The sequence below is a fragment of the Rattus norvegicus genome, chromosome 3 (assembly GCF_021556685.1).
Source record: "Rattus norvegicus strain SHRSP/BbbUtx chromosome 3, alternate assembly SHRSP_T2T, whole genome shotgun sequence".
NCBI lineage: Eukaryota > Metazoa > Chordata > Mammalia > Rodentia > Muridae > Rattus > Rattus norvegicus.
In genome coordinates, this window is record NC_141536.1 from 32,416,888 (window position 1) to 32,442,498 (window position 25,611).

General features: G+C 40.3%; 1 protein-coding gene and 1 pseudogene across 2 annotated transcripts in view; one reads left to right on the forward strand and one right to left on the reverse strand.

The window, feature by feature from the left end:
• Positions 1 to 912: 912 nt before the first annotated feature.
• LOC147995461 (glyceraldehyde-3-phosphate dehydrogenase pseudogene) lies at positions 913 to 1,668 on the reverse strand (annotated as a pseudogene).
• A 3,603-nt stretch (positions 1,669 to 5,271) lies between these two features.
• The window catches only part of Acvr2a (activin A receptor type 2A), an 81,818-nt gene continuing 61,478 nt past the window's right edge, over positions 5,272 to 25,611 (forward strand). Inside the window, exon 1 of one of the 2 annotated variants that reach the window (XM_087650282.1) lies at positions 5,272 to 5,960. In XM_087650282.1, coding sequence (XP_087506408.1) covers positions 5,906 to 5,960 — 55 coding nt within the window. In that variant the 5' untranslated portion in view covers positions 5,272 to 5,905. 2 annotated transcript variants of the gene reach the window in all.

Genomic DNA, 25,611 nt, shown 5'->3' on the forward strand with positions numbered 1-25,611 from the left:
ATTAATAAAAACTAAGAACGTGTGAAAAGTTTCATAGAACCATATTTTTGTAAGCTTATTAAAAATATAATTTTGGAGGTAGGTGCAGTGAACTTCATCGATGGTATTTGTCCTGACTGGTTTTGTGTGTCGACTTGACACAAGCTGGAGTTATCACAGAGAAAGCAGCCTCAGTTGAGGAAAGGCCTCCATGAGATCCAGCTGTAAGGCATTTTCTCAACTAGAGGTCAAGTGGGGAGGGTCCAGCCCATTGTGGGTGGTGCCATCCCTGGGCTGGTAGACTTGGGTTCTAAAAGAGAGCAAGCTGAGCAAATTAGGGGAAGCAAGCCAGTAAGAAACATTCCTCCATGACCTCTGCATCAGCTCCTGCCTCCAAGTTCCTGTCCTGTTTGAGTTCCTGTCTTGACTTGATGATGATGAACATCAATGTGAAAGTGTGAGCTGAATAAACCCTTGTCTCCCCAACTTGCTTCTTGGTCATGATGTTTGTGCAGGACTAGAAACCCTGACTAAGACAGTATTCAAGAGGGTGGGGTTCTCCAGGTCCCTCAATTTCTCCTGGGGACCTGGGATGGAAACTGTGAAGGGAGATGCTCAAGTGTTGAAGGCTGAGTTGGGACAGGGATACCTCAGTGGCTAGGGACCTTTCCCTTCCTCTCATTTCCCCCCATGGTTTCTTATTCCTTGGAGGCTGGGTAGGCTAGGAGGTCCATCATCCTGTTGATGTAGTTGCATGCTTTTCAAACCTGAAAATGAGCTTTAAGAAGTTGTTGTTTAATTGTCATTACAGAGCAATGATAGCCCAGCGTCAAAAGTGGGAAGAGTGGTCCTCATTATTACAGTTGTAGGAGGTAATATGGCCTTTAGTGTAGCTCACAAAGCTCTTTAGTGGGCCTTTTAATGGCTGTTTCACTATCTTTTTGATGTCATTGTACTTGACAGGTTTCTACAGGTGGCATGCCAGAGCCATGATGGACACATAATGGGAGTTGAAACACGGAAGGCCATACCAGTGAGCTTCCTGCTCAGCTCTGAGATGACCTTGACCACAGCCTTGGCAACACCAGCAGATTCAGGGACGATGTTCTGGGTAGCCCCATAGCTATCATACCAGTTTCCTGGTGGGACCATCCACAGTGTCCTGGGTGGCCTTGATTTTATAGATTGTGGTCATAAGTTCTTCCATAATGTCAAAGTTGTCATGGGTGACCTTGGCTGGGGTTTAGGGGGAAGCAGTTGGTGGTACAGGAAGTATTGTTGACAATCTTGAGTATGTAGTCACACTTTTTATGGGTCACACCTATTACAAACACGGGGCATCAGCAGAAGGGAAAGATGATGATCCTTTTGGCACCATCCTTCAAGTAGGCCCCAGGTTTCTCCATGATGGTAAAGACACCAGTAGATTCCATACCGTGCTTGGCTCCAGCATCACCACATTTGATGTGGGTAGGCTCTTGCTCCTGGAAGATGGAGATGGCTTTCCTATTGATGACAAGGTTCCAGTTCTCAGCCTTGACTGTGCTGTGGCCCTTGTGGTGGGTAGAATCATACTGGAATACGCAGACCAGGTATTTGAACGGAGGGGTCACTGATGGCAACAGCATCCACTCTGCTAGAACGGCAGTTACCATTGGCTACTAAAGGCAGCCCTGGTAAATGAGGCATTCAAAAGGCCAAGTCAGCTCACTTTGACCATCGCCATCAGGACTCAGGGATGAGAGTAGCATTGCACAAGAAGACATGGCTGTCTCTAGAACCAGGAGCAGCAGGGAAGCCATTTATTTTTAGAAGAAGGAGTTTGAACACCACTACCCTGGGGAGATGGACATTGCTTTCCCCAGAAAATATGGATCAACAAGTGAAAAAAATCTCAGCGTCCACTATGGGATGCTTCCGTACATATTATTGGCCAGGGAGGCCATAGAGGCTCCCCATTGGTGTTTCTCTTACTAGATGGAAAGACCCCATTGTTGAAAGCACAACACAGTTTGGTTATAGGATACAAAGAATCAAGCTAGAACCGATCTATTAGCTATGCCCCAGCTGCTTTTCATAGCGACACAGGGTGCTGTTTAGGCTACCTGGGGCAAACAGTCATCAATACTATTACCCAACTGTGAACCCCGAATATCACATTGCTGACCTCCCAGGCAAGATGTGTACTGCGATAGTGGCATAAACATTATGGGGACAGATGATCATCCACTTGCTGATTGTATCTGAGGTTTGTTCCACAGGGCTAAATGCAGCATTTCTCAACCTGTAGGTTGAGACCCCTTTGGGGATGGAGCAACTCTTTCACAGGGTTTGCGTAAGAACATTGGAAAACACATATATTTACACTACAGGGCACAATAGCAGCAGAATTACACTTATGAAGTAGCACCAAAAATAATTTTATGGTTGAGGGTCAGCACTACACAGTAAACTATATTAAAGGGTTGCAGCATTAGGAAGGTTGAGGACCACTGAATCAATGCCTAGGGCGGCAAAGTAGTCAAAAGCCCATTGCTGGGGAAGGACTCAAGCTGTTGTGGGAGAACCTACTACTACTGTTGTTTTGTTAGGCAGAAATGTTGTCGATCTGCCTTCTAGATATTGGTTATACCCATATATTAGTGCTGTTGTCGACCTCGGCCAGGGAAGTTTCCCTTTGCAGTTGGCATCAGGCAAGGCAGAGACTGGTAATTAGTTAAAGGGCTAAGGAGTAAGTGACTGTTGGGTGCTCAGCTCTAAATAGGATGTCTATACCAACCCCATCAAACTCAAGGAACACCATAGAACAGGCGATAGGAGAAAAGTACTAGCCGTGGAACGATGGGAATGACATCTTCTGGACATGGCATGGGAGTCAGGGCAGCTACAGTAACCCTGGCAAGGACAAGCCAGGAAGTAATTCCCATCTTGATGGGGGAAGAGACTCACGAGTCCTTAGCTAGGGAGCCAATGGCAATTAAAGGTTGCTGGGAAGTGGTGGTGGGGCATCTTTCTTTAGGGATTCGGGTACTGGTATACTGCTTATGCAAGGAGCACTACCTGGACTCAGTTGGGCTACATTCAAAAAAGACATGAATGTGGGAGAGGCATTATACTAGGGGGCTGTAGGAGTACTGGGAGGGGAGCCTTAGGGATGGCTAGGACCAAAATACGTAGCATTGTAGAAATTTGTGGAAATTAAATAATATGGAGGGAAAAGGGCAGACTCGATAGTTTCAGCTATTTCTGTCTTCAGTGTGAGCCTTGGAACTGAGGTGGGGATTAATAACACTATCTTTTTAAGTTTCTGGATTTTAAAAAGTGCCCATTCTGGGCTCTGGACGGGGCTCATTTGCTTGCTAAGCATGCATGAGGTTCTGGATTGGACACCAGGACCACATAAATGCAGCTTGGTAGTGCATGTCCAGAATCGCTGGAATTGCAGAGAGGCAGGAGGATCAGAAGTTCAAGGTCACCTTAGTCTACCTAGGGAGTTTGAAGCCACCTTGAGCTCCACAAGATCCTATCCCGGTACCTCCCTGAAGCACAAGTAAGAACAGACTGCATAGCTGGATGTCAATGATGTCTCCCATGCGTTTACTTTAACTCTTCCTTAGCAAAGAATGCGCTAATTCATGACTGTGCTTGAAAACTTTATGTCCGCTCACAGGGCAAATTAGGAGGCAAGAGAAGACCATATGTGCAACTCTTCTTATTTCACTTGCTCTGTGTTTTAGTGATGAAGAAACATCGAGACAATGAAGTGACAAGACAACAGTAGGGCCTGATCCATCAAATCCCCGGGAGAAAGGAGGGCAGTTGGTTTTAAAGTAAACACATTCTTCTATTTTAGGGCTGTTAGTGGCAACTCTTAGTTTCTGTCCAGCTCAAAACGTTTGCAGAACTACATTCGATTACTGAGGTATCTTGAAGACCAGTTTGGGATTTTGTTGCATAATAGCATCAAATTCAGAGCAGGGCTTGAGAACTGGAAATCTTGGAGAGAGTTTAAAGAGCCACAATGATTATTAACCCTGACAAGTAGTAGAAATAGGCAGATAATTATAGGATGTACTTAATAGACAGAAATATAGAGCAGTTTATAGGAAGAGAAAAAGAAAACATAAATACAAGTGAGTTTGTGGAAAAATGTGGGAATCAGTGTACACTAAAACATTAATTACCCATCCCACAGTTGCTTCCTTTTTTTATTAAAAAAAAAAAATCTCCAAACACTGTATAGTAGATAGAGGTTATTGTGTTAAGATAAAAAGGTAAACCTCTAGATATTTACGTTTCTACTGAGGAAGCATTCCTGTCAAAACCTTCAGTGCTGGAGTAAAGTGGGAAAAAAAAAAAGACAATATCTCCCTCTTTATTATGCTGAATTGTGGTAAATGGCAAACGTACTGGCTCTAGCAATCATTCTCTGCACGCTCTAGTTAACTTCTAATATCCCAAATAGCCGAGCTTCTGGAGGTAGGGGTCACATTTTTACATTTTGTATTTGTTTCGGTGCTTAACTGAACACCCGGGAAACAGTTCAACATGGCTTACGGGGTAAAATAGGTCTTACAAGAGGCATAGAATTGATAATACCAACGTCTCTGACTGTCCAATACATTGAAATCTGCAGTTTTCACTTCAAGCTTAATACAGACTTTTCTCGCTAACTAGGAGCAAACCTGTTTGCAACACAATGCTTTGTGTATACAAGGTATGGTGGAAAGGATCCGAACCGCACAACGAGCTAACCGGCGAGGGTGTTCTGACCTGGCGGACAGCCCTTCCTGCCTTTATTTTTTAGCCCAAAGACAAACGCTGGGAGGCCTCCGCGGCGGGGGCGCGGCCGGCTCGCGAGCACCGAGCTCGCTCGGGCAGCAGCGGGTGCGGCTCCCGCCCACTCCGATCAGCTCGGCGCGGCCTCGGCGTCCCCCAGAGGAAAGGCTGGGCGCCGCAGTCGGCCTTGGCATCGCCCATCCCGCTCGGGCGCCGCGGATCTCGCGCCCGGGCGGGCACCGCACTGGGCACTCCAGGGGTCTCGGGACCGTAGCAGGCACCCGCAGGGCCCGCCGTCCCGTCAGCTCGGTCTTGGGTCCCGCAGGCCTCGCAGAGCGCGCTCCAGCCCCGGCCCCGCCCCTCCGGCTCGCCCCGCCTCCCGGGCAATCTCCTCGCGCTCGCCGCCCGGCACGCGCGCTGCGCCCTGCCGCCGCTCCCGCCGCCGCCGCCACCGCCGCCGCGGAGCGTTTCTCCGCCGCGCCTGGCTTCCAGCTTCGGGCCGGAACCGGAAGTGTAGGGGGCGGGGCCGGCGGAGGCCAGGAGACCGAAAACGCGGCCGAGCCGGGAGCCGGGAGCCGGAGCCACAGCCTGGACCAGAACTTGGCCGCCTCCTGCGCAGCAGTCTCCGGTGGCCGTCTTCCGTCGCCGCCTCGCACCGCCACCGCCGCAAGCTCGGCTACCGTGGTCCGCGGACTTTGGGTGTCCGGGTTGAAGGTCGGTCCGGACGTCGGAGCAGCTCGGCTCCCGGACCGTCCGGGCGGCTGCGGGCGCCGCCGCCGCCGCCGCCTCGTCGCCTCAGTCAGGCGTTTTGTTCACTGAGACGCGAGAGGCGAGCGGAGCTGACAGTGATTTTGACAGTGATTCCAACCCGCTTTTGTTGTTGTTGGCTTTTCGTTGTTTGGTTTTGTGTGTTGTGCGTGTATGTGGCGGTTTTTCCCCCGTGGTACAATTTTTTAAATTGTTGTGCCTTTTTCCCCCCTTTTTTCGACCCTGTGAACGTTTTTGCTCCCCCCTCCCCCCCGCCTCGGGGCTTCCGAATATGTTTTATGACGGTTGATTTTACACCAGGAGGTTTGTCTCCGAGGAAGACCCAGGGAACTGGATATCTAGCGAGAACTTCCTACGGCTTCTCCGGCGCCTCGGGAAAATGGGAGCTGCTGCAAAGTTGGCGTTCGCCGTCTTTCTTATCTCTTGCTCTTCAGGTAGGTGGAGGAGCCGGCGCGGCGGGGCTGTGGCCGGCTGCTGTCGGCTGGGCAGTTCTGGGGCCGAGGCTTTTCCCGCGCCCAACCCCGCAGCCCTGACAATCTGGAAATCTCCACGAATTCCACTTGTTTTGGGTTGGTTTGGCGAACTGATAGGTTGAGTGCCGTGTTGTTGTGCAAGTGAGAAAGTCATGGTTTGTGGCCATAACACTCGATGACAGCGCTGGTTGGGTTGCTGTGAAGCCGCAAATACCACAAGTGAAAATTTATGTAAAGGTTTGAGACCCAGAAGGAGGTATTCCGAAATGTCATTTAGCCTAAGCTGTTCCAAAACAAGGACCGGTTTTGGTCGTCATCTAATTAGTGCTTCACCGGTGAATATCGAGACATAGATCAAGTGGGCTGGTGTTTAATTTTGACTGTGAGAAACAATGCATCCTATCTGCGATTTAATCTAGGTCTTCTCTCACGTTTTCTCCAACTTCATTGTCCAGTAGTGTTAAAAATAGTTTTAGTTGCCGAGTATTAACCATAACCCAGTGCAGGAGAGGTATGCTGGTGTGTGTTGGTGGTGTGTGTTGGCTTTCACCCACCATTTGTGTGCTCTTTTCAGGCGTAGATTCTGCTTACCTACGGAATACTTCTTTTAAATGCTTTGTACTGACACATTGTTTTCAGTTTAGAACAGGGCATGTGAAATTGTGCTCATGTTAAATGTGCTATTCTTGTGAGATGTTTTTTAGCTCAAGGTTAGGAGAATACTCTGGCCATTTTATATCCGAAAATTATGATTATATGAAGATGTTGTATGGTTGCAACCAGTGGTTGGAAAAACTAGGCTTTTGTACTTGAATTTCTGGAAATGCATACATCTAGCTGAAAGGTGTGCAAACGCACTTAACAGGAGAGTTAGTTCGAGGGATGAAACAGTTTAAAAGTCACAGTGAATACATTCATTATAAAAATTCAGTGGATACTTCCTAGGTTGTGGCAAAGAAGAGGGGTGGGGGACGAATTGACAGGTTTCATGGCTGTGTCGTTCCCTCGTATGTCACAGGGAAATTAGAAGGTGGTAGTCTTTTCTTTGTGTACCTCTCTCTGTTGTGTGTGTGTGTGTCCGTCCATCTTCCCCACCCCACCCCCCTTTTAATAGAATCTTTTGTAATGTATAGAATTTTGCTGAATGGTACATTTCCTTGTGGTTAATAAATGGATAAAGTCTAGTCTTATGTCTGTAGTGGTATTGATCAGTTCCGGGTGGGCTGAATGTGTTGTGAAATGGCGATCATTGCCAGAGATTAACCAAAAGAATCATGTCTGTTTAAATGGAAGAAGGAACATGCTTAAGGCAGGCGGACAGTTCTTTTTGTGCTTGGTTTAGAAAGCCAGCTAAACAATGGTGTCTGAAATGAATGAAAGCTTTGATAATGTTAAATATCTTGCTTTTCGGAACTGACTTAACCGTGTAGTTTTTCCCCTCATATTGCTTCCCCCCCGACCCGATATATCTTGCTGGTAAACTCCTGTTTAGGTCTCCGTTCAGGTTTCCTTTTTTTCTCATCTGCCCTTGAGGAGGAGGGGCATCATGGCCACTGACCAAGGACTGGACATTATTCTTTCTCAAACCCACCTGAGTCTCATTAATTGATGAGGGAGGTTATTCTTGAGCAGCCCCAAGGTATCACTCCTGGAAAAGCAAGCTGACACTACAGATCTTACAGCTTCCTCTGCTTGGTTTGGGAGTAAAAGGAACTGAGCAGTAGTTCCCTTTATGATTATGATCCCTGGGCTCCTAGGTTGATAGCAAAAATTTTGAGGTAGAGAAGTTCTGCTGTTGTAGAACATAGAGATAATTCATTAAAATAATTTGAAAAGCTTTAATCCATATTGATACATGAAGGTGTTTTTGTGCTTAAAATGTCTTAATTTTTTTTTTTTAAGGACTTCGTTAGGGATTAAATGCACTCTTAAAAGCCCTCCTTCCCCCGTGTGTGTGTGTGTGTGTGTGTGTGTGTGTGTGGTGTCTTCTAATTGATTTTTCTGTGTAATGTGTAATCTGGCACTGGAAGCAGAGGGTGGCTATTTTTATTAGAATTAAGTAATTTACTAAATTACCAGTTTGTTTCTGGGTATCTGACTTAGAAAAATCAAATGGGAAACAGTAGTAAGGAATGTGTTTATTCAAGGTGTTCAGGAAGGAGGCATGGTTGCTGGCTTTTAAATGTTTTTAGTCTTTGGCTTTTTCAGCTTCCATCCCATGGTGTGTGCTGTGGAGACTGATTATGCAGACTATTCCTGTAGGATATGGCCAAGTGTATAATTTCCTCCTTGCTCTCATTCCAGGAGAAACATTTTAAGTTTTGCCCTCATCCTGGAGTGCTTTCAGATTCCCTATGATTTTTAATTTTTATTCCTCTTTATCCTTCTTCAGAGTCTGTTTCAAAACACAGATCTGCTTTTTACTGTTTGAAGCATCATGGCTAATTTTTGTGTTTTCTCACAATTTGTAAAAATGTGAGGATGAATTTAACATTGCCCAGTACTGACATTTATCTCACCTAGGTACTATAGCTCCTATGCTATTTGAGTGGCTGTGAAGTTGAAGATTCTTTTGGATTGTGTATGAACTGGTAACAGTGTGGTCAGTATATTCATGAAAGAAGAGCAGAAATACAGTAGTTGATAGCTAGGCATCACTGTGTAGTTGGAGTGAGAGCTGATAGAACAGTCTTCTAGGACTTCTGAATGTTGGCTAGCAAGTGATATTTAGTAATGCTTTTTCTTTTGTCTATTTTTTTTTTAAAGAAGAGACTTATTCTTACTTGTCTTAATTATTTGTAGGTGTGTGTCTGCTTGTGGGTGGGCATGTGCATGTAAATGCATGAAGGACAGAGGTGTTAGATCCTCTGGAATTAGTCTTATGGAGGTGCTGGGAACTGAGCTCTGGCCCTCTAGAAGATCAGCAAATATTCTTGCTTGCCAAACTGCGTCTCCAGCCCAGTGCTTTGTTTCTTAAAGGTAGAAATCTCTTACATGTATGCTGTTAAATCCCAGTATACTATGCCGAAACATACAGACTAGATAAAAAACCAAAACAAAGTCTCCCTCCCCCATTCCACTTTGAAAATTTTCCTGTTTATGATCTGAGCTAGTGGTTCTCATGCTGGAGTGATCGTTGTCTGTCCTCCTCAGGAGACATCTAGAGACCTTTTTTATTTGTCAAAACTGGGGAGGGGATACTTACTTAATTGGCACCTAGTGGGTGAAAGACAGGGGTGTTGCTAACCACTCCCCATTGCACAGGCCAGCTATTACAACAAAGAATTATCTAGCTCAAAGTGTGAGCAGTGCTCAGATTAAGAGACCCCTTTTAAATTCTTAGGCTTTAAAGCATTGGAAGAGCTATGGGCTCCCTCCCATCAGTCAGTTATCTAAGTTGTACTAGTTCAGGATATTGGTGAACTCCAGGTGACTCTGTTGTAAGTTTTCATTATTGTTTACATTTAGATTGCGATTGGATTAGGAAAATAAGTTCTCTTTATACATTATTTTATCCTGATATGTCATTTATAGTATTTTGCTGAGAGTTGTGAATAAACTCTTTAGACCTATTCTGACTGTTCATGAAGACCCTTGTTCATGGACGTGATGGATAATTGGCCAGGGTATCATGTTGAGTCATACTTGTTTTTGATCTGGTATTTTTACCTTTTAGGATCGTTCCTTTTATTCTTATTGGAATTCTGGAACTGCATGACTATGGGCAGTGTGTGTCAGAAACATGGTGTCTGAAAAGTTTTGTATCATGTACATAAGAATGAATGTGTTTCCTAAATAATTCCAAGGTATAAGTGTTAGGGGTAAGGTTAAATAAGTTCATTATTATAAAAAGGATATTTCTTTTGTTTACTTAACTTTAAAATTTTTTAAAGTGATTTTTTGATTGTATAATTTTCTTGAGAATAATTAGCTGGATTTTGATTATCATTACACTCATTTAAATTCTACAAATTCTACAGTTCCTTTGTCCCTTTTTTTTTTTTTTTGGTTCTTTTTTTTGGAGCTGGGGACCGAACCCAGGGCCTTGCGCTTCCTAGGTAAGCGCTCTACCACTGAGCTAAATCCCCAGCCCACCTTTGTCCCTTTTAAGGTTAAATCTTGATTGTAATTAATAAATACTTGCCTTGTTTTGAACTCTGGGTTTTAAAAACTTAAGCTAGTCAGGCAAGATGAGAATTATAGTGAATCTCCAAAAATATGTAGTACTACACCGATTCAGAAGAGAATCTATAGCTTGACATTAGATAGTCTTTTTTAAAAAAATATTCTTAATTTTTAATTCTATGTTGATGTGTGTGTCTGCATGTGACTATTCGTACAGGAGTTGGAGTCATAGACAAGCTGTTGGCCTTATGTGTGTGCTAAGGACAGAGCACTGGTCCTCTGGCAGAGCAGCCAGCATTCTGATGCTGACACATCTCTGAAGCTCCTTCACAGTCTTTCCCACCGGTCTTTTATTTGCTGGGTTTGGACTATTGTAAATCCTTGGGACTAGTGTACCTACCTCTCTGGTTTGAACCTCAAATTATTCCTATTTTCTTTTTCATAATCAAGGTTTTCTTTAACTCTTTGCTGCCTCTTAAAAATCTCTTATTGTCCTTCATTCATTGTCTGTTTAAGCCAAATTTTGACCAGACCTGTGAGTGGATTTATTGCCACTGATGGGCCCACATTAGAGTTCCTCTATTGTAGATTTAATTCTGTTAGGTTGTAACAGTCATGTCTAGACAGAACATTGATTTAAAATTGACTATTGAAGATGAAAGTTCCAGGAATAGACTATAAAGGAAGAAGACAAGAAAACTATTGTAGATAGCAGTTGCCAGTCTGTCATTCTTGACCAGATGTCTTAGTTACTGTCATGTATATCCAGTGCAGCTAGTGGTTCAGTTTTGCTTAATAAAGGGGCTTAAAAGAATTATGTAGTTTTCAGAAGCTGAAATTTTTGAACTGTTAGAATGATGGGCCCAAAAGAAATATTAGAAGATTTATTTTTATGCAGAGTGAGCAAAAATGTGGTGTTAGCCTTGGATTCTAAGTAACAGCTCAGTCTATCTCATGTCTTCTCTTCTATTTAAACTGTTACATCTTTTTAAATAGGAATATTTAGTTTGTTTTTTCCTGCCCCCAAGCTATTTTATTCCCGCCCAACCCTCAATCTAGTCTGGTTAAAAAAAGAGATATGATGATACTTGACAGTCTTCCCAGTACATGGTAGGCAGAAGCAGGAAGATTTCACTAAGTTCCAGGCTGGCTTGGTTTACGTAGTGAAAACCTATCTTAAAAAAAAAAAAATCAGTCAATCAATTAATCATTCAGTTTTGCTTATAGTCTTTACTGACAGAATCACCTTTAGCATAGTGACATATATGCTCCGCCATCATTGGTTCTTGCTTGCTTTTTCTAACTGCTTGGTATAGTGGTTAAGACTCTGCATTGCATAGTCAAGTTTCCTTGGTTTAAATCATCTTCATATCTTTGTCAAACTCAGTTTATATTCTTGTGCCTCTACAAAGCATAGATGATGGTGTACACTTTAAAAAGTGGTTTGATGAGATAGCACATGAATGCTAGTGTGTGGGTTTTTTTCCTCTTTTTCTTTTCTTTTTCCTTTTCTTTTCTTTTCTCTTCTTTTTCTTTTTCTTTTTTCTTTTTTTTTTTGAGACAGGGCTTCCCAGTGTAGCTTTGACTGGCCTGGAATTGTGTTTAGACTGGGCTGGCCTTGAACTCAGAGGTCCACCTTCCTTTGCTATCACACTTGGCAAGCACTCCAACAATGTTGCCTCTCCTCCTCATGAGTTCTGTGCTACTGTCTTACAAACTCAAAATTCAGTTACTTTTTATTGTATGTCTTGTGCATTTATATGTGTTGTTTCTTCCTACTTTATCCGGTTAAGTCCTGTTATTTCTAAGATTGAGAAGTGTTATCTTTAGAAATATTTTCTCTGCCACATAACCACTATTGAGGTATAGTAGCTTTTGTTCTTTAACACTTTCAGAGTGTCCTTAGTTTCAGTAATTGCTGTAAATGTTCAATGGCCAATTTACTGTTTAAATTATTACAAATGCTCACCTTGTTTTTATTTTTTTTGAAGAGTTTTCCTTTAACCACTGTGTGTACACTGGCATACAGTAGCTGCTCAGAAAATACTTAGTGAATGAAGTGGAACTGTTCTGCATGTTTGGTGCATAGATTTCCTTCCATGTTATTAAGTAATGAGCTTGGGTTAGGTGATCTCTAAAAGCTTTCTGATTTTTCAGGATCTGATCACAATAGTGACATTAAGAAAATGCATTTTGCTAGTGACTGTTTTGATATCCTTAAGTTCTGTTCCCTTTTAAAAATGCTTTCTCTCTAATCCTTAGATTAACATTTTGTTAGAATTTAAATTGTGTAGATTTATAAAGATTCTTTGATATCTTCTAGTTAAGTGATGTTCCTAATTTTTAAACTATAATCCACAGTGAGAATTACACATTGTATCGTGATTTAGTTCTCATGTGATAGTGTCTGTGTGTAAGTCATAATAAAGCTTCATGAATTATTTACCCTTACTATATACAGGAGGGATACTTTTATTTATTGCTATATTCTGTTTCATTTAAAAATGATGAGTATTAGGACTGGAAAGGTGTCTCATTAGTTAAGGGCACTGACTGATCTTCCAAGGGACTTGCATTTAATTCCCAGCACTCACATGGTGCCTCACAACCCTCTGTAACACCAGTCTCAGGAGATCTGGCACTCTCTTCTGGCCACTGTTGGTGGCAGGCACATAGGTGATAGATACCCAGCTTTAGATGCAGACCAGACACATAGAACAAAGTAAAATTTAAAAGAGTGTTGAGTGTGGTCCATTGAGACAGTAACTAATGGACTGTAATTGTCAAAAACACCTATCCTGAGAGTTCAGCAGGTCCCTCATTTCTTCTGCTCTGTCCTGTTTGAATAAGATTGAAAAGAACGTACCAAAATGGCTTTAAAATGAATCTCTAGTAGCGTGTGCCACTGTGTGGAATACAGATCAGACTGTCCTGGGGACATGACTCTTTGGACTCCTTTTTCCTTCTGGTCCAGTTGTTTAAATTACAGTCTGCTCCTGTTTTAGCACCTTCTTGTGTTTTGGGGATGTTTAGAGTTTTTCACTCAGGAAATACTAGTAGCAGAAGTAGATACTGGGAATACAAGATTTTAACAGAAAATTTAAAAGGATGTTTATGGAGGGGAAGGAAAAGCTACAAAGGAGCATTGGAATAAGGTGATACTTAAACGCTAACTTGAGAATGGTTGGAAGGTAAGGTGAGATAGACCTAATCTGAAGGAATGATTAGTGTCCTGAAGAATGCTATGCTTCGCTTAAAGAACTGTGCAGTCTCAACTGAGGGCATAGGTTTAGGTGGAAGACAAACTGAGGGGATGTTGGAGGGGATGATAAAGATCCTGGTGGATGGGCTGAATCCATGTATTAGGAGGACAGGGCAGAAAAGCAATGTGAAGGACAGGTAACATTACTAATGCAAGTGGTAAGGAATGAATGGGCCAGAAGGAATTAGAACCTTTTTATAGCTAAATAACTATCTAGGTGGCGGTAGATTTACATAGTAATCATGAATGAAAGTACACATGTGAATTTAGAAAAATAAAAGGGTACTAAAACTCAGAAAATGTAATGTTATTTTACAAGGGAAGACACGGATGAATCTGTCTCCATTGTGTTGTCAGTAATGGTTCTGAGCATTAATGCTCTGCATGTTTGTGTTTAGAGGATAGTTACCTTCTAGTAGTTATACTTCTAACTCTTATTGGTGACCTAGTTTCTGTTCTTAATTTATGTGAGGCATTTCTTCACAGTGAGACTGCTCTATACAAGTACACTAAGGTCTTTGCTGAAGTTGGCCCTATTCATGCCTGAAGTCTGTCTGTTCCACAAGCCATTCTTCTGTACAAGAAAAAACAGTTTTCCTTTGTTTACATTATTACTGGGTCTAATTTTGTTTTCTAATGTTGCTGAAAAAAAGCACATGTAAAACAGGGAGGCAGTAACTAGAAGGACTGGCTGCACATGTGGGGACAGATTGTTTTAGAACATGTCAGCTCTTAAGTTCTTTTTTTTTTTTTTCCCAGAGCTGGGGACCGAACCCAGGGCCTTGCGCTTGCTAGGCAAGTGCTCTACCACTGAGCTAAATCCCCAACCCATGTCAGCTCTTTATATATTATAATAAAATATGCCTATTACAAAACTTGGAGCTTTAAAAATTATCAGATTCATTCTAGAATTACTGATTTCAAAATTTATATTTGATGAAATGATATTATAAGTGTGGTGGTTTACTCAGGTAATCTCAGCATTTGTAAGACTGAGGTAGGAAGAGTGCCATGATTTCAAGGACAGTGTAGGCTACTTAGTGAGTTCTGGGCTAGCTTGGGCTTTAGAGTAAGACCCTGTCCCCACTCTGTAATACCATTATTTGGAAAAAAAAAATCCTTGTTCACATCTTTATGAGTATAGGTGTTAACTCAAACTTGTAATCTAACACATTTCAAGATGACTGGGAGGGGGTGAGTTCTGAGAGCTTGGCAAGTTTCTAAAACTCAGAGGTTACATTTTCAAATGTATAAGTCAAGTTGTATTAAATGAAATACACTAAGTAACATAGTAGCTGCTCCAGAATAACGTTACATATGATAGTAATCTCTGAGTCTAATTTAGAAGGACATAGTATATAACACATTTAAAATATAGGTTTAGTTCTTGGGAGAAATTTTTAAATTTTTAGTCAGATTACAGCAAAACAATAGTCTAACAATAATATAGCCAAAGAAATTTTAAGTATAGAATTCCAGAGAAGTGCTAGGATTCCCTAGAATCTTCAGATAGAGTTTTTTTTTTTTTTTTTTTTTTTTTAAGGTTTACTTGTTTTAGTAGGGGGAGATTGCAGTGGTTGGAAGTTAGCCTGGGCTACATAGTAGCAGACCAGCTTGAGCTAAACATCCAAACCCTGTCTCAGAAAAACAAAAGTAAAAACAAAACATTAAGTAAGGTAAATATCTTATTTGATGGAATTTAAAATATTTTTCTCGGACAACTACATTTAAATATTAGGTATTTTTTAAAAAATTTTTTATGTAAAAGTAAACTTTGAAGGTTTTTCTTTTTTTAAAAAAAGATTCATTTTATGTATATGAGTATTTTATCTGCACATACACCTGTGTGCCAGAAGAGCGTATTAAATCCCATGGGGATTGAACTTAGGACCTATGGCAGAGCAGATATACTGACCATCTCTTCAGCCTACCAGCTCTGAAGGCTTCTTATGGCTGTTTTTAGATATCAACTACTGAAGTTTTAAGAGATTAGTTGGTGAATATTTTTTTCTTTCTTCTTTTAGATAAAAGGTCATATAACCTAGACTGTTTTCAAACTTACTACATAGCTGAGAGTGGCCTTGAACTCTTGATCCTTCTGATTCTGTCTCTTCAGCACTAGGATTGTTCTAATTGATTTGTATGTGTATGCCTGAATGTGTGGTGAATGCCCATGAGAGTGAGTGTGTGCTCTAGTATATGTGCATGCACATGTGGAGGCCAGAGGAGATCTTTGGGTTTCTTCCTTTATAGCTGTTTTCTTTTTTTGCCTTGAGGCCTGGGTGGGCTCTCATTGAACCAGATGTTTAGTTGAGGACTGTTTTCCTTATCAGTGAGGTTGTCGAAAGAATATCCCCATATCAGAAACTGTAGCTTTGTTTAGATCACACACACACACACACACACACACACACACACACACACACACACACACACACACACATTGATTTAAGTGACATTTTTATTTATAGTTAGCAGCTTTGTATTGATATCATGAAAGGAACTCACATCATTAAACTAGAGAACAGAAGCTGTCAGCTCTGCCTTTACATTTTCAGAATCTTTTACTTTGGAACATGGCACCTTGTAAAGGGCTAGTTAAGCGTGTTGTTGCCTCCCCAGTGTTAGGGCTGTAGGCACTTGCTGCCATGTCAGGGCGTGTGCTGAGAATTCAGATCCTTGTGCTTGTAGAGCTAGTACTGTGACCCGTTGAATTTTCTCTGCCCTCCAGTTGTTTTGAATTTTAAAGATAACTATTTTGAAGACTAGGATGTAGCTCAGTTGATAAAATGCTGACCCACATGAGCATGGAGCCATGAGTTCAGTTCCCTAGCAGCACATAAAAGGTGTGGCATAGACTTGTGCTCTCAGCGCTTGAGGAGGCGGGAGGTCCAGAGGTTCAAAGTCAGTACTTGGCTCAGTATGAGTTTGAGGCTAGGTTGAGCTACAGGAGACTATCACCAAACCGAAACAAACAATGGTATTTTATCTACTTATTTTTATTTTTAATTAATTAATTAATTAATTAATTTTATCTATCTACCTATCTATCTATTTATTTATTTTTGTTTTTCAACTCAGGGTTTCTCATGTAGCCCTGCCTGACCTGGAACTCTCTCTCTCTCTGTAGATCCAACTGGTTCTGCCTTCTGAGTGTCAGAATTAAAGGCATGTGCCACCACCATCTGGCAAACATCAGTATTTTAAATGTATAAAATTTGGAACTTATTAAAGAGTATGTCACTCAACTCATTTTTGACCTTTAACAACATCAAGACCTTATTTTACTCATTCTTGAATTAAAGTAGATAATATTGATAACTTGTTCATTTAACAGATAAACATGTAGATACATGGTTGTCTTAGTTAGGGTTTTACTGCTGTAAACAGACACCATGACCAAGGCAACTTTTATAAGGACATTTAATTGGGGCTGGCTTACACGTGGTTCAGTCCATTATCGTCACGGCAGGAGCATGGCAGCATCCAGGCAGGCATGGTGCAGGAGGAGCTGGGAGTTCGCCATCTTCATTGAAGGCTGCTAGGAGAAGACTGACTTGTAGGCAGCTAGGACAAGGATATTAAAGCCCATGCCCACAGTGACACACCTACTCCAACAGGGCCATACCTTCTAATAGTGCCACTCCTTGGGCCGGTGAACAATATTGTCGTGATTATGTCCTGTGGAGCTCTTGTGATAAACATGTAGTGAAATGAATCAAATAATTATGCATTGCTGTATGTGCTGTCAGAAATTAAGAGGTGGTGAGAGCTTAACACTTCATTTGCCTCTTGTCACACATTACTTTCTCTAATTATTTACCCTTTTTTTTCCTTTTTATTATTGCCTTAGTGTAAGCTCAGTATGGGAAGAAGTATCCCATCTCTTCATCACAGTGCCCCACAGCATGACCTACTTCCTGACACCAAGTAGAAATTCCTAGATACTTAACTGGCTGTCTGAAGAAATTCTGGGGATGGATGGTAGAGAGAGGTAGGGGTAAGATCAAATAGGACTAACGGGGTAGGCGTTAGAATAAAGTGCAAGGGACAGTGGGAAGTAAAGAACTTGAAGGAGGAAAGCATTTGGTTAAGGATTTTTTGCAGATAAGAGTGTACAGGGGCAAAGAGGGAGACTAATAAGCAGGCCCTCACACCGGTGTAAGCTGGAGAGGCTGTCCAAGGCCTCTTCTGATTTTTCACGATATCTGATTATATTATATAAAATTCATCAGTAATTACCAGTTCCTTTAACATCATCCTTCCCCCAGTTACTTAAAACCATTACTTAAAACCAAAAACCAAACTAATCAAGAACAGACCAACCTACAAAAGAGATGATCAAATCCAGGCTAGTTTATTGTGTTTTTGGGACACTCCTGTTTATAAATTTTGTGCATATTCTATTTTATATTTTTCTCTTCATGTATCCATTTTTTTAAAAAAAATTGCTAACTCCTTAGTACTCCAAACATACATAGTATATACTATTTTATTGACATAATTGAGGATTCAGAAGTAAAAATGCAAGTGTATTTTGTATCTTAATCCTTATAAATTTATCTTTTTAGAAATTTATTCACTTAAAATATATCTTTTCAGGTCATGGAGATCTTATATAAATGCTTAAAGGATAAATTGTACTTTGGGCTGGTGGTTTTACTCAGGGCTTCAACCTCTGACTACATAGTCAGCTTGGTATTTTATTTGGAGACATTTCTAGCCTGAATTGTTTGATGGAGGCTGGTGTACCTAGTGCAAGGAGACCAGCTCTTCCGAGGGCAGACGTTCAGTAGCAGCTGCCTTGAGTAGTGGAGAGTGCTGAAGCCAGAGGAAGGCTGATCTTTCCCAGGCTTGACCAGTGAGTGGTTGGTGGCTGCCCTGACCATCCTTTATAGTTTGTATAAAGTTATGTAACAAATCTTATTTGGTAATAACCTTTTCTTATTCTCTTCTTTAATTCCTTAAAATTACATAAACCTGGCTTGGATGTTGAATTGGGAATTGCTATTTACTTTTGTTGTTGTTGTTTAAATGTAAATAGAGATTGCTTATTAGTTGAGAGAGCTAGACATAATAGAGATAATTAAAATAGGAAGTTTGGAGTGCTGGTGGGGTCTAATAAACTGTCAAGTGACGTCCTTCATCTGGATGGCTGACCTATGCTGTCCCGATTTATGAAGGCAGAAGTGAAGCCTAGGTTAGGATTAGAGACTTGTAGGCAGACTTCATTTCTAATGGAGCTGGTTTATCTACAGACTTTCTTACTGTAGCCCAAGAATATCCCCATATCAGGAACTGTAGTTCTCTTTAGACTGGTGACATATTATCAGCCTTGATTTAAGTGGCATTTTTGTTGTCTTGTATTGATGTCGTGAAAGTGAGTTAGCTCATCAGAACAGAAGCTGATGGCCCTGCCCTTACAATTACAGAATCTTTTACCATTAAAACATGGTACAATGTAAGAGCTAGTTAAAGAAATAAAAACCAATATTGATGGCATAAATGTAGTTGTTTAGTTTACTAGAACAACTTTAAGAACAAATAACTAAGAATTTCCCTTATCTTGCAAGTTAGTAACAGTAATTAATTATATGACCCTTGGATTAGTATAAGAAAAATAGCAAATATTTGGCAAGGAAAAAACATGCAGTGGTGTGTAGTTTGCTTTGAACTTGGAGAAATTCTATAACCTTAGTCCTTCACTTGTGGAATTTGTAATGGCCAATGCCCAAGATTAATTGAAGATCTAAGACATTCATATTCCTATGTGAAAGTATACATGAAATGTAAAGTTTCGATTTTGGTTACTAATATTTATTAGTAATACAGTGATATTCTTCAAGGTATACAGAGCAATGTAAAGGTTTAACTATGACAAATCCTCTACTTCAGAATTTTGTGATTTGTAATGATAGGTAAGCCATTTGTCTGAAAGCTGCCAATGAATAAAATTGCTACTTCTGTAAGCAACTTAGTATCAACTATGAAAGGAATGCTTATTTCTTACCTTGACCCCCTGTCTACCCTCATCATTTGCCATATCTGATAGTTCCTACCAATTGCTTTTTATTCTTCTAACACTCACCCCACACCCACTATCTCTGGTAATATGTAAGAGGACCATTAGTCATTACATAGTCTCTAGTATCTAACATATAGAAGGTTAATATTTTGGTCAATGAATGGTCAGTGCTGTCAAGTTTTTGGGACAGGGGTCTATAAACATTTTTTTATAAAGGGCCAGATAGTAAATATTTTATAGCAATCTTTTAGAGATACTAAATTCTGTTTTAAAACAGAGGTAGCCATAAATATTAGATAAATAAATCACTGTTAATATATTGTGAGACTTTATTTGTATATGCTGAAATTTCAGTTTCATATTCATATGTCACAAATTTTTCAAAACCATTTTAAAATGTCATTGTTCAGAGACTGAGTGAAACCCAGCTACAAAGTGGATTTGATCTGAAGACTACCAGTTTCTTGGATACCTGCAGGTGGCCCATCTCTCTCAATTAGAAATAAATTATTACTAAACAAAACTTTCTTTTGAACTTAGACACATTTTCTTTCCTTTACTCCACCAATTATTCTATTTTAAGTGTGTGGATGTTTGCCTGCATGTGTGTCTGTTCACCACATTTATGGCTCGGTGCCTACAGAAGCTAAAACAGAGGCCAGAGGATGGTGTCAGATGCCCTGGAACTGGAGTTAACAGCTGGTTGTGAGCTGCTACGTGGGTGCTGGGCATCAAACCTGCATCCCCTGAAAGAGCAGCCGGTGCTTTTAACTACTGAGCTAGCCCTGGACAAAATCATTGTCAACATTTGTTGGCTACCACCCCAGACCAATTCGATCCATATGCCTGGTTTTTGCCTATTTTGTATTCTGGCCGTACTGTAAAACTTTACCCTTTGGAATAACACTGTCTCTGAAAGATGGTGGATTTAGTATTCATTCTTAGACCAGGGCAAGGGTCTCTCCATTATCATCAGGATTTCTGTCTCTCGATCTCTCTTCTGCCTCCTAGACTTTGCATCCTAAAACTACCCTGTTCTAGGTTCTCCTGTATGGTCCTATGGTATGGTTTTAAAAAGCTTTGTGTGAATGGCTAGGGAGAAGAGAATGGGGGAAAAAAGTTGGGGAGAGAAAAGAATGGAAGGTAGTTTTCTTTCCAAACTACAGGTCTCAACTCCTTGGAACATCTTGAAATCTCTGTAGTATGTCCATATTAATAGAAAGAAAATGGACAATAATCAGAGTCATCCATAGAAGTAAAAAGATGTTTTATGAAATTCAGTTGTATTTGTAAATTAGGTTACAATAAGAAGTAGTTGTGCTCAGGAAGTTTAAAAGCCTGTTTTCTGAGGGTTTGGATACTGATCTTAAGATTCCCTCACCGCCCCCCCCCTTCCTTTTCTTGTTAATCTATGTGAAAGCAAAATGAGGTATGACCAGGGATTCTGCTTGCTTTCTACAGTATGCTGCTTGTACATAGGAGACTGGTAGCTTACTACCTAAGAGAAGCAGGATGACGTGGTCAACAAGCTTTATAGATGAGGCTCAGAGGCGCCAATCTTATTTAGGTGGTAGAAAGAAGCCATATATGGCCTTTGTGTTTTAGGGGACAAAACACATCCCACTTGGTGACAGCTCACCAGATTACCAAGGCACCGAGTTAGTTTCTGTACTTGGCCACTGTTCCAGTGGGATAAAATGAACTCTACAAGAATGACAAGTGAGAGGATCGATTGCATCTTCTTGATTCTTCCCTCTGCCATTTTTCCCTTTAAGTTGTATCTTCTTAGTTGGACCCTTAACTCCATGATAGGAAAAGCAGGGGATTGAGAGGATACAATTGGTGAGAAAGAGTCACCCAAGAGTGAATTAGGAAGGAAACTAAAGTAGAAGGGCCATCTGGCTGTTCTGAGGTGGCAGTCTACAAATGGGTATGGGTAAAACAGGCCCTGCTCATACATTGGGTTAAGAGTCTTGGCTTTGGTATCTTTGATATGCTGATTGGATAGTTTTCTGAAAAAGTTAGGTGAACTCAGCAATATTAGATTAGTCTAGAATAATTACTCATTTTAAGCACTGAAAAGTCATAGTATGTATGTTTTGAAACATTTTTGGCTATTGCATGTTGTTAGCAAATATGGTGAAAATTAACTGAATCTGATCTCTAACTTGATTTGGAAATGTCCTGAAAAGAAAAAGATTAGACAAGTTAGTTTTATTCACTAGAAAAGTAACAAAACTATATATATAGTGTGTGTGTATGCACGTGCACATGGGCACGTACACACACTCTCTCTCTCTCTCTCTCTCTCTCTCTCTCTCTCTCTCTCTTAGGTAAAAAATGGCAAGATAACAGACTCTTAAAATGTATTCTGTTTTTTCCAGGCCGGATAGGCAAGAATGCTTTTGAAATGGAATTACCACTCATCTGGAATGAGTTTCAAATAGTAGTTCTAAAAGACTTAACTTAGTCTCTTCTAGGCCTACAACTTGTCTTTTAGTCTTCCTTAATAATGCGTTTGCCTTTCCATGTTATAATTGCTTGTTACTGTTATGTGTTTGTCTACCTGCTTACCCTACGTTCTTTAAACCCCATTCACTGTGAAATAAGTGGTTAGTGCTTACTGAGAACAGGAGGGAGAGGTAGATGGGCTGGTTCTCATCTAGGACATGTAGATGACGAATCGATCTTTATGTATTATCGTGAAGTGTAAGTTATTGTAATGTGCTTGGACTGATTTCTCAGATGTAGTACTGTAACTAGCTCAATAAATATTAGTTTCTGGTGCTGTCTGCTATTATCTAGCCTAAACTGTTTATGGAATCCGGACAAGCCAACGTGTAAGGAGTGGAAAATTGAGGGCATTCCAGTGTATTTGTGGACATACGCACTGTGGCACTTGGCTATCTTGTTTTGTTCTGAATACAAATAATATTTAATTGTGTTTGTTTGTTTTTAAAATTGGTAATATTTCTTTGACTCTGCTTTAATTTTTACAACATTATTTGATTTTTTGGAGAGTCATGTTCTCATTTTCAAGTTTGTGATTTAGTATATTATTTATATAAAAACTGAGAGATCTTATCAGGAAATTATAGAACGAAACAAGTTTTCTTTCAGGAATGAGGATGCTTCAGAACTTTCTTGCAGATGAGATCAAGGGAGTGGCTGAGTTAGGAGAGAAGATGAGCTTTCCAAAAGTTAGTCATGTTTTTATTTTCAGGATTAGAGTACCAGTACTTCTGGGAAGATAATTTTTATCTATTTAAGTCTTAAAAACTATTCTATGTGCCTATTTGTTTCTTTTGGGGTTTATTTGAAGTAAATTTTATATTTTTGTTTGACCCAGACTTGAGATGATGTAATTTGTTTGAAATCACTAATCTATGGGGCTAAGATTAAAGGCCTGACTTAAGTTTGAGTTCTAGAAAGAGTACTTAGCACAGCTTAGTCCATCCCCACTATTTTAAGACTTAGAGGAAGAAATATTTGCAATAATTTGTCAGTAGTTGCTTTTTACCACACTTTGAAAAACCATGGTTCGGCCCTGAAGAGCCAGAAGCAGTAATATAGCAATAAGCAGCACTAAAGCCAGTTCTAATTTTAGTGCAAATGTTCTACTTCTGCACTGCGAGATGGCAGGTATAAACCCATAGGTGGTAGTGTTACCAGAAAGGATTATGTGTAAATGCTACCCTTGTTTGTTGGAGTGCTTTGCTCATTCATTTTTGCTTTTTGATAAGGAATGTTCAGGAATGTTCAGAATTGTTTTTCTAATAGGTTGGTCTTGTGCACAAGCACTAGATTTTACTTTACTACATTTCTTTAGTCAAATTAGAACTGGCAAGTTATGTCCGAGCCCAGCCATATCGTTAGGTTCAGTAATAATACTATTGCTAATGATTATCATTTATTTAAACCGCTATCATCAACAACATTGCTTGCTACTGCAAATACTGCTGTGGGCTAGGAGTGTACATTTTGGTGAGAGCATATGTGAGTCACCCAACCTAGGCGATGAATACTATCCTCTCTTCATAGATGAGGAAACTGAGACCCAGTCACTTACCTAAGGCTCTTTGGCTGAATAAGCAAGAGAGCTGGAATATTTAAGCCTGAAAGACTTATATTAGTTCTATTGAATCAAATATTCTAAAATATATATTGAAATATGAGTTACTGATTTTTGAACAGTGTTTCCTTCCAACCTGTCAGAATAAGGTTTCTTTTTCCTGCGCCCATTTTAAAAGCAGCTGATGTTGCCCGCACCCTTTGCCACCTACTGTGTGGCCAGCAATGCTGTACCCAAACTGAGGTGTTGATGGTCTGTTATTGTTTCTGTGGCTAATACAGCAGATGTCTGGAATGGAAATGTAGCTGTGTAAAGACGGAGAAACATTCTTTTTGGTTATATAGTAAGCCAGGATTAGGACCAGGTCAACACTCATTTGCTCTGATGACCAGCTGAGTAATGAGTGAATTGATCATTGGAAGAGAGCGCCCTGCATCTTCTTAAAGTGAGGAACTTAATTCAGAGAAGCTGATTGGAATTTCTTGTGTGGGAAAAACAAATTTGCATTGTTTCTACCTCCCATTTGGAAAGTCATTTAGCAGTAATGGTCATTATTTGCTTACTTGGTACTCATTACCTATGCTGGTTCTGTCATTAGGATTTGTGGTTGCTTTCCCCTCATTTATATTAAGGTATATTCATAAAAAAATGTAACACATGCTCTGTTTGCCCAAATTCAAGGACCTCAAACTGTTAAAGTAGCAATTAAATACTTTAGTAAGACAGTAAAGATAATGAAATAAAAAGAATAAGAGGAAAATCCTATTTTCCTCCTATAATTTTTAGAGTAGGAAATATGAATAAAATATGACACATGAATGTTAGTGACAAATAATGAACCTTTGGTTAATTTGATTTGAATTTAGATGACTGAATTTAAGGAAAAAATGAATCTCTGTATTTCATTTAGCTATAAATAACAGTAGTCAATTAATAAGGGGTACCTACTAGGCACCTCTTAGTTTGCCAAGTTCTATAGAGCCTACCAAAGTCCAAGAATGCAGTCACTAGAATTTTATTTTTCTAATTAATTAATTTACTTACTTTATGTCTAGATCACAGCTTCCCCTCCTTCTGCTCCTTCCTCTCCTCCCAGTCTCTTCCTTTTCCTTCCCATTCCCCACTCCCTGTCTGCTTTTCTTCTTAGAGGAGGAGAGGCTTCCAGAGGATATCTTCAACAAATGGTGCTGGTCTAACTGGATGAAAGCATGTAGAAGAATGTAAATAGATCCATTTCTTATCACCCTGCACAAATGTCAAGTTCGAGTGGGTCAAAGACCTGATACACTAAATCTGTTAGAAGAGAAAGTGGGGAATAGCCTCAAATGCATTGGCATAGGAGACAACTTCCTGACAGCTTAGGTATTAAGATCAGCAATTAATAATGGGACCTCATGAAACTGAAAAGTTTCTTTAAGGCAAAGGACATGGTCAATAGGACAAAGTGGCAGCCTACAGAATGGGATTTTCACCAACTCTATATCTGACAGATGGCTAATATCCAACATATGAAAAGAACTCAGGAAATTAGACACCAATGAACCAAATAACCCAATTAAAACGTGGGGTATAGAGCTAAACATAGAATTCTAGACAGAGGAATCTTGTGTGGCCAGAAGCACTAAAGAAATGTTCAACGTCCTTAGTCACTAGAATTTTAAACCTTACATTCTAAAACTGAGTGGCATATATAAATATTAGGTACACTGATTTCTAAAATTGGTGGTTTCTGGCACCAAATAACTTATTTTGTTGTTTAGGTGTGTGTGTGTGTGTGCGTGTGCGTGTGCGTGTGCGTCTGTGTCTGTGTCTGTGTCTGTGTCTGTCTGTCCTAGTTACTTTTCTACCGCTGTGATAAAACAGCAAGGTCATTTATAGTAGAGCATTTAATTAGAGCCTGCAGTTCAGAGAGATAGGAGTACATCATCATTATGGCCAGGAACAGGGCAGCTGGTAGCAAGTACTCATAACCACCGAACTATCTTACTATTCCTCAGGGTTTATTTTAATTCATCAATTTACTGTTTCAGTTACCTTTTAGTAAGACATTTACTAGGTTAAGAGTTTCATTAACTTAAAAAAACCCTGTTTTAGTTTTTTGCTATTTTTTTCTTGGAATTTATTGGTG